The sequence below is a fragment of the Pelodiscus sinensis genome, chromosome 2 (assembly GCF_049634645.1).
Source record: "Pelodiscus sinensis isolate JC-2024 chromosome 2, ASM4963464v1, whole genome shotgun sequence".
In the NCBI taxonomy this organism is placed as follows: domain Eukaryota; kingdom Metazoa; phylum Chordata; order Testudines; family Trionychidae; genus Pelodiscus; species Pelodiscus sinensis.
The window spans coordinates 72993431-73005820 of record NC_134712.1 but is presented as its reverse complement, the minus strand read 5'-3'; the positions used below and the strand labels follow the sequence as shown (position 1 = coordinate 73005820).

The 12390-nt window shown below is 44.6% G+C and overlaps 1 protein-coding gene across 4 annotated transcripts in view; it reads right to left on the bottom strand.

Annotated features, from left to right (window-relative positions):
- Positions 1-12390, bottom strand: part of B4GALT6 (beta-1,4-galactosyltransferase 6) — a 46304-nt gene that overhangs the window by 3993 nt on the left and 29921 nt on the right. For all 4 annotated transcript variants that reach the window (XM_014568775.3, XM_075920780.1, XM_006113605.3 and 1 more), the window contains 2 exons: positions 10004-10126; positions 6696-6797 (listed from right to left, as the gene is read on the bottom strand). In XM_014568775.3, coding sequence (XP_014424261.2) covers positions 6696-6797; positions 10004-10126 — 225 coding nt within the window. The remainder of the gene's footprint in view (positions 1-6695; positions 6798-10003; positions 10127-12390) is intronic.

Below are 12390 nucleotides of genomic sequence, written 5' to 3'. Positions count from 1 at the left end.
GAAGAAACTCAAGAACAGTGCTATCATATGAGGTTATTAATGCTTTGGACATATGCAATATCAACCTTACCCTATTTTTTAATCTTTTAGCATTTAAGCCAGATTCACTAGCATGCTCTGGTTGTTTTACATCATGGTGGAGCCCACATGTAGTCACTACTTCAATTAGGTTTCAACTACTTTGCATCACCAGCGCAATACAGCAGAGATCAAAGGGAGGGAACTGGAATGCAGAAAAGGAAAGGATGGTGGCAGATGAAAGTAGGGGTATGTACAGGCCTTGGAGGAGAGAGCAATGTTTAATAAGGAAGACCAAAAAAGGAATTAGTAAAAGAGCTACGCAAAAACTCAAAAAGTAATATGAAAACTTTTTTAAGTACCTCAGAAGCGGGAAGCCTGCTAAACAAACAGTGGGGCCAATGGATGACTGAGAAGCTAAAGAAGCACTCAAGGATTATAAGGTCTTTGCGGAGAAACTTAATGAATTCTTTGCATCGGTCTTCATGGCTGAAGATGCTAGGGAAATTCACAAACCTGAGCCATTCTTTTTAGGTGACAAATCTGAGGAATTGTCCCAGATTGAAGTGTCAAAGGTGGTTTTGGAACAAACTGATAAACTAAACAGTAACAAGACACCAGGATCAGATGGCATTCATCCAAAAGTTCTGAAACTGCAGAACTATTAACTATGGTTTGTAAACTATCCTTTAAATCATCTTCTTTACCAAATGACTGGAAGATAGCTAATGTGATGCCAATCATTAAAAAGGTCTCCAGAGGTGATCCTGGAAATTACAAACCACTAAGTGCTTCATGAATGTGTAATTTGACGACTATGAGACCCCCCCTTTAAGAAAACAGCTGATGTCGACATCACCCTCGTAGAATGGGCTTTTACAGACATCAGTAATGACCTGTTCTGGAGTGAGTAACAGGTAGTAATGCATGATGTTCTCAGTTTTGAAATGCGCTGAGAAGACAGTAGTTGTCCCTTGGACCTTTCACAGCCAAGGATACCAGCAATCTCTGGGATAACCGAAAGGACTGAGTTCTACCAAGATAGAAGGCAATTACCCTTCTAATGGCCAGAGTGTGTAAAGCGGCCTCTTCCCTGGAGCAGTGCAGTTTTGGATAGAAGGTGGAAAGGACTATTGGTTCATTGATAAGGAATTCCGATCCAACTTTGGGTAAAAACGATGGATGAGGCCACAGAATAATCTTGTGCTTATGAAAGGTTGTATATGGAGGCAAAGCTGTGAGCACAGCAAGTTCGCTAACCCGCCTTGTGGATGTGATTGCAAGGAGGAACAGCGTCTTCAGAGTGAGGACGGTAAGCGATGAAGTTGCCATTGGTTCGAAATGTGATTTTGTGAGTGAGTGGAGGACCAATCATAACTCCCTTCCAGAATCTCTTAGAGATGGGATGGGAAAATAAGGAGAACCCGTCAATGGGGGGAGCGGGGGGGGAGGATGGAAGGCTGTAATGGCCTCAATGTGCACTCGGAGTGATGAGAGCTATACATTTTGTTGTTTCAAGTTCATAATGTATTCCAGTATCAGGTGGAGCGGTGCCCCAGAAGGTTGGATTCCTCTGTGTGCACACCACTGCGTAAAGCGACGCCATTTGTACAGGTAAGTCTTATGTGTCATTTGCCTCCTGCTATGCAGCCGTACATTTCTCACTTGCTGGGAACACTACTGCCCTGCTTCTGAGAACCAGATAGGTATCGTGCCATCAACTGTAGCGCTCATGGTTGGGGGATGAAGTATTGACCCTTGTTCTGAGAGAGGAGGTCTGGGTGGTTTGGAAGCGGGCAGGGAAGTCAGAGAGAGACAGTTGAAAAAAAAAAAAGACATGGGAACCATGTCTGTCGAGGCCACACTGGGGCTATCAGAATCACTTGGGCCTTGTCTTCCTGTATCTTTCAGATGACTTTGGGAATGATGGGGATAGGAGGAAAGGCGTTTAGTAAATGCGTCTCTCAAGAAAGGAGCATTGTATCTCCCAGGAAGCCGTATCTTATGCCCGCTCTCAAACAGTACTGGGGGCATTTGGACTTCTGTCAAGTTGCAAAGAGGTCTATCTGTGGTACACCCCAATGTTGGAAGAGCTCATGAGCGATGTGATTGTGCAGCTCCCACTCGTGCTCTTTGAGGAAGTTGCGGCTGAGGATGTCTGCCATAATATTCTTGTCCCCAAGTAATTATACTGCCATGATGGTTATGTTGTGGCAGATACACCAATTCCACAACTTGATTGCCTCTGCACATAATGACTGGGATCTCGCACCACCTTGGTGACTGATGTAAAACATAGTAGTCATATTATTGGTAAGGATATGCACCGAAGAGCCCTGAATGTGTAGGAGGAAGTGCTTGCATGCGTTGTGAACTGCTCGAAGCTCGAACAGGTTTATGTAGAGTTTGGACTTGTCTTGGGACCACTTGCGAGACCTGTTGTTGGACATGTGCACTGCAGCCCATCAGCGAGGCATCCGTAGTAATCTGTTTGGACAGCTGCTCACGGTGGAAAGGCACCCCTTTGCATAGGTTCTGCGCATGGGTCCACCATCAGAGGAAGGTAAGGACCCATGGATGAGGCGAGTCGTGGTGTCTGGTTAGTGTATACACTGAAGAAATCCAGTGCTGGAAACATCAAAAGCGCAGCCTGGCTTGCGGAACTACGCATGTGGTGGTCACCATGTGTCCCATTAGCTTGAGGCAAGTTAGGATGAGTATGGTTGGGATGGTGGTAACAATAGTGATGTGGCTTTTTGAGGTGTTAAAACGGTAAATGGAGAGATAAGCTCTTGCTGTTATGGAATCTATGAGAGCCCCTATGAACTCAAGGGATTGCATAGGCCATAGTGTGGATTTCTGCTAGCTGATAAAGAAGTCTAGCTACTGAAAAAAGGCCTTTGTAAACCTGATCATGCCTCTCATGCCATGTTGTGAGGAGCCCTTGATAAGAATCGTCCAGATAGGGGAATATTGTAATACCCTTGCATCTGAGATGTGCTGCTGCCACCGCGAGGGTCTTGGAAAAGACTCTGGGGGCAGAGGAGAGTCTGAATGGGAGGACTCTGCACTGGAAATAATGTGACGCTACCACAAATAGTAGGAAATGTCTGGGTTAAGGATGTATTGTGACGTGAAAATATGTATCTTGAAGGTTGAGGGCTGCAAATCAGTCCCCTCTGACAAGTGCCAGAATTATAGAGGCAAGAGTGATCATTTTGAATCACTGCTTGAGGAGATACTTGTTTAATTGCCACAGGTCCAAGATGGGCCTCCAACACCCTGACCTCTTCTCGGTGAGAAAGCAGTTTGAATAAAAACCCTTTTCCTTCAAATCTTTTTTGGACTCATTCTACAGCTCCTATATATTGAGCAGATGTTGCACCTCTTGGCAGAGCTGTGTGTCATGAGAGGGGTCCCTGAAGAGAGAGGGAGAGGGTGCGGAGGTTGGGGGAATTGCTGTGAAAGGGACAGAATATCTATGGCTGATGATTTCTAGTACCCACCGTGTACTAGCAATCTGTGGTGATTGCTGCCCATTGATTGTAATAAGGGCGCAAGCAGTGGTGAAATATGTTGGACTCGCCAGGTACTGGAGCAGAAGAAAGGTCAAGCAGACCCTCAACCAAATTCTCAAACTTGCTGCCTAGAGGCGTGAGTTGTTGAAGAGCAGTTCTTAGGGGTTCTACTATAGTGTTTCGAGGTCAGAAGCGATTCTGTTCAGAAGACCAGTACTGCGTTGTCTAGTAAAGGCCGTGTCCCTGTGTCTCTGGTAAGGTATGTAGCACTTCCTCCGGTAGGGTGCAGTGTACATCCCCAACTTGCGCAAAGTAGTGCGCGAATTTTGCTAAAGTGCAAGGCCTCGTCAGTCCATGTAGCAAATAATTTGGCCTTATCAAATGTCAGGTCCTCTATTTGGCCTGGAGGTCCTTAGGGATTCCTGCTGCTTGCAGCCAAGTTGCAGGTCTCATTACCACATACGTCGCAGTAGACCTAGCTGCAGTATTTGCAGCATCTAGTGCTGTCCAGGGATATATTGTATCCCTCTTTAATGACTGCCTTAAAGATAGGTCTTTTGTCCTCTGCAATACTGTGCATAAACTGTTAGTTTTATGTAATTGTCGAAATCATGATTTGCAAGCAATGCTGTATAGTTGGCTATGTGAAGCTGCAGGGTTGAGGAAGAGTACATATTCCTCCCAAAGACATTGAGGCATTTGTGGTCTTTGTCTTGTGTCTGAGCCTTGTACTGCGGGTTTTTGGCCCTTTGATTCACAGCATCAACCACCAAGGAGTTAGGTTGAGGGTGTAAGTACAGGAATTCCATGCCCTTTGATAGGACAAAATACTTTCCATTGGTCCATTTGTTTGTCCGGCGGGGGTGGGGGGGTGGCTGGAGTTTGCCTTACTTTGACTGCCTCAAGAATAGCTTCGTCTAGAGGCAGGGCAATTTTGGATTTTGCAGAGGGCTGCAGGTTCTTTAGGAGCTTGTGGTGTTTTTCCTGCACCTCTGATAAGACAACCTCATGACTGATAGCTACTCTCTTAAATAGCTCCTGGACCTGTTTAAGGTCATCACTAGGTGCTGGATCATTCAGGATAACTGCTTCGTCAAGAGCAAAGGAGGAATTATCATTGGGTGGTATGTCTGATTGCTGGACCATTGGTTCATCCTCAATTTGCCCTTCCTCTAGGTCCATGCCCTCAGATGGGGAATACAATGGGTCTGAACGTATAGAGGTCACAGACCTCTGTGCAGGTGTAGGAGAATGGAGGTATGATGTGGTGCCCCGTAGTGATGGGGGAACCATTGGCTATGGTGTCTGTCATAATAATACCATTCTGGATACAAGGATGATACTAATAATGAGGTAAGTCGTACGCCCCATAACGTGCATATGTTCTCTCTGGGGAGGAGTGTTGAGAGAACCTCCTCCTTGAATCCCCTTGATAGGCAGTGATTTGAGACAAGGCAAGTGAACATGGCAAGCCTCTTCTTGGTAAAGGGGAGCGAGAGCAGTGCCGTGTCAAAGGCCGAGCAGAGAACCCAGTTCTGGCCCTCCTGTCCTGTCTCGGTGGTGCCTATGTTTTGCGCATTGGAGAATAGCTCTGGGATGATGCCCTGTGAGCCGTTGCTGAGTCCCCCGGTACATGAGGTGGTAGCACGGATGCGGTTACGACCCCAGGGGATGTGGGGTTAGCGTGAGACTAGCCCTGTTACTTCCCAGTGCCTGTGGTGAAGATTGCATTGGGGGTTCATGTTGTGCTGGGGATACTTGAGTGTGCTCGAGGCACCCTGAGTGTCCTTGATGCCATTGGTACCTCTGTTACATCAGGCCCTTAGTAGGTGCCCTTTTTGATGCCTGGGCAGGTGGTTTGACTGCCTGTTTAGAGCGCACTCTTGAGCCTGTCAGAGGAGGCTCGAGATTTCCCCATGCCCGGTTCCATCCCCTTTACTAATTCTTGGCAGGAGAAAGCAGGCTGGTGAGGGTCTGGTTTCTGACCGTGCCTTCTGAGGTAAAGGGCTGGAGAGATTGCCCTGAGGGGATTTTGCGCTCGAGCCCTTATTGCCCCTTTTATAGCTAAGGGGGTGAAGGGCTTTGTCAATACACAGCATGCAGCTGTGAGCTCTCTTTCCTTGCAAGCCCTCGCAGTCAAGCTGTGGCAGTGGACACATTTTTGTTTTACATATGTCCCCCACTCCAAACAGTGTATTCATTCGCTGTGAGCATCAGAGGCTGGCATAGGCTCCTGGCATCTTCCACATTTCTTGTCCTGGCATGTCTCCCCAAGGCTGACTATATCACCCACGTTGTGTAAACCAGGCTACCTGCTTGGGTTATTAGTCGGTTTATTTGTGAGGGTTTTGAGGGAGTTTTTCTTCCTCAGTTTGACTGGGCTGCCTCAGCTTGTTCTTGTGCTGCAGTAAGAGCTGCTAGCAGCCTTTTTGTTTGTTTTTGTTTGAATAAAGAGAGTTTATCTAAAGTACTCAATTGGTTGTCAATTGCTTCTCTTTGATATGCAGAGCACGCTGAGAAGAGGGTGGAGCTCCGTCCACAGCCCAGGGCAGCGAAGAAGGAACTGAGGGAAAAGCGGGCTGTGCGCGCTTCTTCAAAAAGGTGGGAATGCTGCTCTCTGCTCGCGCATGTGCAGCCTGCCTGATGACTGCTTGAAAGTCTCCGATCTGTGGCACTGGGACAAAGCCTGACACCAACAGTGGAGCACCCACGGGGACATCACTTGAAGAATACACTTTCTTTACAGTTTACTTTTTGTTTCACTTCACTTTAAGTGAAACAACAAAGCTGACTTCACATACGGTCAGCATCCCCTGTTGTGTGAGTGCCACACATTTATTAATGGGAAGAGGGAGGACAGAAACAAACCCAATAAAATAGGAAAGTGCTACATAGTTTTTCCTTTTGTAAAACCACAGGAATCAGCAAGCTGTCCCAGAGTAGATCTCACCCGAATTTAGCAATTTTAAATGAACTAGATTTAAAATTATCTTTTGAAAAATGGTATGTACCACAACAGAAATCAATACACCACTTTACAAAAAGGCACGTAGTTTATGAATAGTTCTACTTCATTGTTTTTGAGTGAGAATATTCTCAAGATAAAATCTTCTGTATTCCTTAGGTTTTAGCATGTGATCACATCACCTTTTTACTCACCGGCCTAAAAACTGGACTTCACCTCTGTGATGATGAGGAATGGATTTGTACTTCCCTAGGTCTCCCTCTGGCCTTGTTACATTATATCCAGCATAATGAACCCTACAGTACAATAGTTAAAGATAAATTCATTTTTGTTTATGCATGTATTAAAAAAAAATTGCATTAGTATTCAGAGTAGCCATCTCTCATTTGCTGACAATCTTTCCAATATATAACCTTCACTTAATTGTTTAACTTTTTTTAAAATTTAAGCAAATAGTGCTACACACAGAATGACGAATAGTAAATAGGCCTCTGTCCCAAGCATGTTCCGTCTCTTACTTCCTGTATGAAGTAGGATGCGAGGAGGAGGGGGGAAGTGGAGTAATGCAGCCCTAGCTCACTCTGCTTCCCTGGTTTCCAACACACTGCTCAACCCTGCACTCACCGGTGGAAGTGGAGTGACATGGACAGGATCTGGGGAAGTAGAATGAGCTAGGATAGTGTCATTCTACTTCCCCCACCACTTCCGATGAGTGTGGGCCCCCCCCCCAACCCTGCTGCTGGCACCAGCCCCCAGCCCTGCTAGTCCTCCAAGAGAGGAGGCTTGGGGGTGGAGCAGGGGTGAGGAAAAGGCAGAGCAGGGAGAGGGCAGGACAGTAATAGATGTAACAGAGGTGGGATCTGGGACAGGGGGGGGGGGATTGTCCAGGCCCTGCCCCAGGGTAGGGGTAGCATGGGGAAGAATCACATGGAGGGGTGGTCACATAGCCATTGTTCCCTCTGTGTTCCTTGTCAGCAGTCACTCCTGATTTAATGAGGTTTTAATATAGTCAATTCCTCTGTTCTGTTAATCGTCACTTACAACTCTGTCTCATGAGATACCATGAATGTCACTTATACACGCTCTTTGACATGGAATCAATTTATGAGCGTACTCTTCCCCAGACACTGTAAGAAGGATTTTAGTAGCAACAGCAGTGCCAAAACTGTGGTGGGGAAAAGCACATACAGAGAAAAAGCAGAGAGAAGCTCAGATATGCTTTGTGTCACTACTATCATAGCACACATGCCTAACAGGGAGATATATCTGTTTAAGAGGGCTAAGGGTAGGGAGAGGTAGGTACAATGAATGAATGGCATTTGGGTCATTGTTGCTAAGCCAATATACAATCTGCATTCATGTCCAGAATTTTCTGGAGATGGGTGTAATAGTTTGGGGCATGCCTGATATGGTTCCTGTAGTTGGACTAAAACTCCATTGAGGCATGGCAAGTAACCAGAGCAGCTGTGTGGTGGTAGGAAGAAGCTCAGCAATAGGAACAAAAAGCAAACTGATTCCCCCTAACTCTGAAACATTTTGTAGCTGGCTGGTGATACAGGTTGAAACTCTCTGGTCTGGCATGATTTTAGTTAGCCGGATATCCACTTATGAATTAGGTCAAGTTTCTTGTGGTCCCATAAAATGTATTTACAGTCTCCAGTCTTGGCTCTCAGTATTCTGTGCTACTATTTAGTTCTAATCTACCCCCAAATGTCTTTTAAGAGCCTTTTAAGCAGTGAAAGTGTTGGTAATGCTGCTAGACAATATTGACCTCTCATGGGTCAGCAAATTCTCTCATTCGGCACTAGTCAAGTCCCAAGGATGCCAGACTAGAGAGGTTCACTCTGTACTGTTAACTTTCCAACAGGAATGCAAGAGAAGTGTTAGTAATCAGTAATGGAAGGAAAAATCTGGAAGAAAACTAATTTTTTTTAAATGTATACTTTGAATGTTATTTGATTTTAGTCATATTTTCTTAACTGGCATGATTCACCATCTCTTCTCTCATTTAAATGTGTTGATAGGAAAAGTGCCATATAGTCCTAATTTTGCAATGGTTTTGATTCACAAGACTGCATGTAGTGGATTAGCAAGGACTAACTGAGATCAAATGAACTCAATCTAAGCTTTTAGATGTCTCAGGTACATCTCTCTGTGTTTTAGATTTAACTTTTGCATATATAGTTATGTATAAACTATGACAGACAATACATTTGGATTATGAAGTAATCTTGTTATCTAGTAGATATTAAAATAATACTGTTTCTTAATTCTTTCGTACCAACTTTATAAAAAATGAAAATAAAGGTCATTTTTCCTCTCTTTGGAATTGATCCATAATGAAAATCCTTAAGAAATGAATTCTGTGACTCCATGTGCTTTTTTATAGAGGTTATGGTCAAGCACTAGTCGAAGTGGCAATCAATTCTAGCCCACCCAAAGGTTACACTAGTAGGTCCACCTAAAAGAGCCTTTTAGATAACAGGCCAAGCAGAAAATCCTTCATACAGATTTCTTTAAAATACTGGAACATATTATTTAAGAGTAGTATTAGAAACATGATTTTGAAATCTGAACTCTTCAAAAAAATCTAATTAGCAGTGTTCCATTTAATTACAGGTTTATTTGTTTCTAAAAATAGCTAATATCATATCTGGCTCTTCCCAGCTAGGGTCACCAAACCTCCTCGAGTCCCCAAGAATTAAATACAGGTTGTAATTCCCTTAACTGAGACTCTATTCTGACAGGACCACAGATGTTCCTGGACCACAAAGTCCAAGTACAGGGAGGTCTGGCCACAGGGCAGTAGCCTGGCAGAGGTAGGGGGTAGAGGAGGTGCCATAGCAGGGAGATATGGCCCCAGCTACTGGGCAGTAGCAGAAGTCCAGCAGTGGCTGCGCAGCTCTGGCCCTGGCAGCAGCCAGGAAGCTCCATCACCAGCCACACAGCTCTGACCCTGGCAGCAGGCCGGGAGCTCCTGCCCAGCTGCATAGCTCCAACCCCAGCAGCAACCAGGAAGCTCCAACCCCTGCTGTGCAGCTCAGACCCTGGCAATAGCAGGGCCAGTGGGAGCTGGAGAGCTCCGGCCCAGGGAGCAACAGCTGGCCAGGCAACAGCGGGGACGGCCATGGAGGGAGGGGGGCAGCGGTTTAGCATGAACCATTACGGGAGGAACCTCCCCTCATCCGGCAAATCCCCTTGTCTGGGATCAATCAGGTCCCGAGGCTGCTAGACCAGGGGAGTCTGACAGTCTGCCCCATAGGCTTTATGATTTTCAGGAGAGAGATTACATTTTTTTTTTATAAAGCACATCAAGTACAGTATCAGTGCAATAACAATGAATACATACTGTTTGATTTAATATAACACACTATAAATAACCTGCTTACTCATATAAGTCGTCTACAAACTTTTCTTAACTTAGATAATTTAACAGGAAAAAAAGAGCTCTTGATCACTGTTCAAGAGATCATGTCTTACAAAATGTACTGTAAACACTCACCTATTCCAAAGATCATCATCTTCTCCTCCCCATCCCCAGAAAGCATTTGGAAATCCATTGATCTTTTTGAATTGTTCCACTGTCAATCCACTAACACCACCAAAGAACTCGCTGTATGGAAGACTGAAAATGATAGCAAGTAAGATTTTACTTATATAAATTCAACCAATAGAGCAGGGCTGGCAAACTACAGCCCGGAGGCCAGATCCGGCCCACAGACCACCCTGCTGGGACCCTCAGGCACACAGCTACCACAGTTTAAAACAGAGTCCATGCAGCTCTCTGCTCTGTAGGAAGAGGGAGGCTTCATGTGATCTCCCAACCCGCAGACCAATCCTCAGCTCCTATTGGCTGGAAACAACCAATAGGCGGATGGGGGCAGCACAAGCCTCTCCCCGCTCCCGGAGCTGAGAGCCATGTGAAGGGAACAGCCTGAAGTTTTAAGTGGTCTGGGTCTGCAGCAGGCAGGGAGCCTATCCTGTCTTGGAGGTGCTGCAGGGCTCCTGGCCAGGAAACACAGAGGTAAGCACCTCCCACTCAGAGCTTGCCTCGGGGCACCCCAACTCCCTCCCTCCTGGTCACCATCCAAACCCTCTGCACTCTCCTGCCACAAGGCACAACTCTCTCCTAGTCCCTGTACCCCCGATATACTCCTCACCTAGGCCAGAATCTTCTCCTGCACCCATACTCCCTCCCTGACCCAGCTCACAATCCCCTCCTTTATCCAAACTCCCTCTCAGGCTCACATTGTCTCCTGCACCCCAGTCCCTTCCCCTCATGCATCCTTCTACACCCTATCTGCATTCTACACCCTGCATCTCCTCCACAGAAAAGTGCAGCCCTTGGCCACTTTCCAAAAGCTTGGAGTGGCCCTGCACCAAAAATTATTGCCCACCTCTGCAATAGAGTAAAGATCTTATTTGAATAACTGCTTTCATATATTTCCGTGGAAAAGGTGTCATATATGGGTTCAATATACCCGCTAGGAAAAAAGCTTTGATATTTTATAAATTAAAGCTGGTAATAGCAAAAAACGTGCACACTGAATATTTGTAATAAAAGCTTTCATTTACGGAACAGACTACAGCAGACAACAGCTCAAGTTAGCATCCCATGAAACAGCAAGCTTCAGGTAGCTGATTTTAGAAAGGAGACTGACTTACTGCTGAAGGAACTGTAAAACAAAGCTTTCAAAATGTGGTATTTGGATACTATTAAGTTGAAAAGTTTCTTTTCACCTTAGTCAGCAGTAAAAGCTTTGATATAAGTCAATAATATTTCCAGTCCATTAATGTATGCTGGAAAACTGGGGAAAAAATCAAACAGTTTAACACCTTATATTAGCCTATTCTGGAGTATTTTAAAAGAATGACAATTCCTCCTTTATTTCATTTTTTGGAGAGCACAGCTAAGCACATTCAACACTATTTGAATCCTTTTTGCACCAAGAGAATATTTGTTGGCTATAAATGCATGTTGACTACCATCACACAATGTTAAACAATAAGAAACTGGCCAACATGTACAACCACGAGATTTACATCGCTAAAATTGCTCTTGTCAGTTACTCTTTGTTAGTTGTATTTGCCTGATTCCAAACACTGTATGCAGCTAAAGGCCACTAGCATGGATGTTCTCTTTAGTCCCTTGCCTTCTACAATTACTGGATCAGATCATTCAAGTTCTCACGAGCTGTCACAGAGAGAAGAAATTTCCAAGAATAGTTTATCAGTTGCCTCTGGGATGCTATGGGTGAAGGAGTTGCTTGATAGAGAAGATAAAATAGCCTTATTTGTATTATATATAATATGGGAGCAAAAAACAAACTGTAAGTAGACAACTATTATCCCCACTTACTAATGAGGAAATAGACAAAAGAAAAATGAATTTAATCCAGATTTTTAGGGTTTTAAATGGCTTTGTAATGAACTGAATTTCCAACACGGCTGGCGCACATGCACAGGGTGAAAGAAAAGTTCCAAAAGTTTTCTGGAACAACTGCAACAGCAAGAGTTGCAGACAAGTGGATATTTAGAATTGATAAATGTAACAGAAAACATTATCAATACAAAATTGCAGCTGAAGGGAAGTAATCAAGCATCAGAATTCACATTACTTTAAAGCTTAATACTACCTGAATGCATGGATGAGAGGCACTCTATCAAGTGGAAGAAACCTTTCATTTAAGTAGTAACAGAAAGTTAAAATACAAGAACCTCTGTACTAAATAGTACATTAATGCAAAGCTGATGTGGAAAATATTTCCCATAGTACCTTCTTCTCCTATTCCAAGATTGTGATATTAGAACAATGATAGGAGAAATCTCAAGAAGGCACACACCAGAAGGAAGGAAGTACTGAAGCCCCTTTAAAGTAGTTAGATAGAT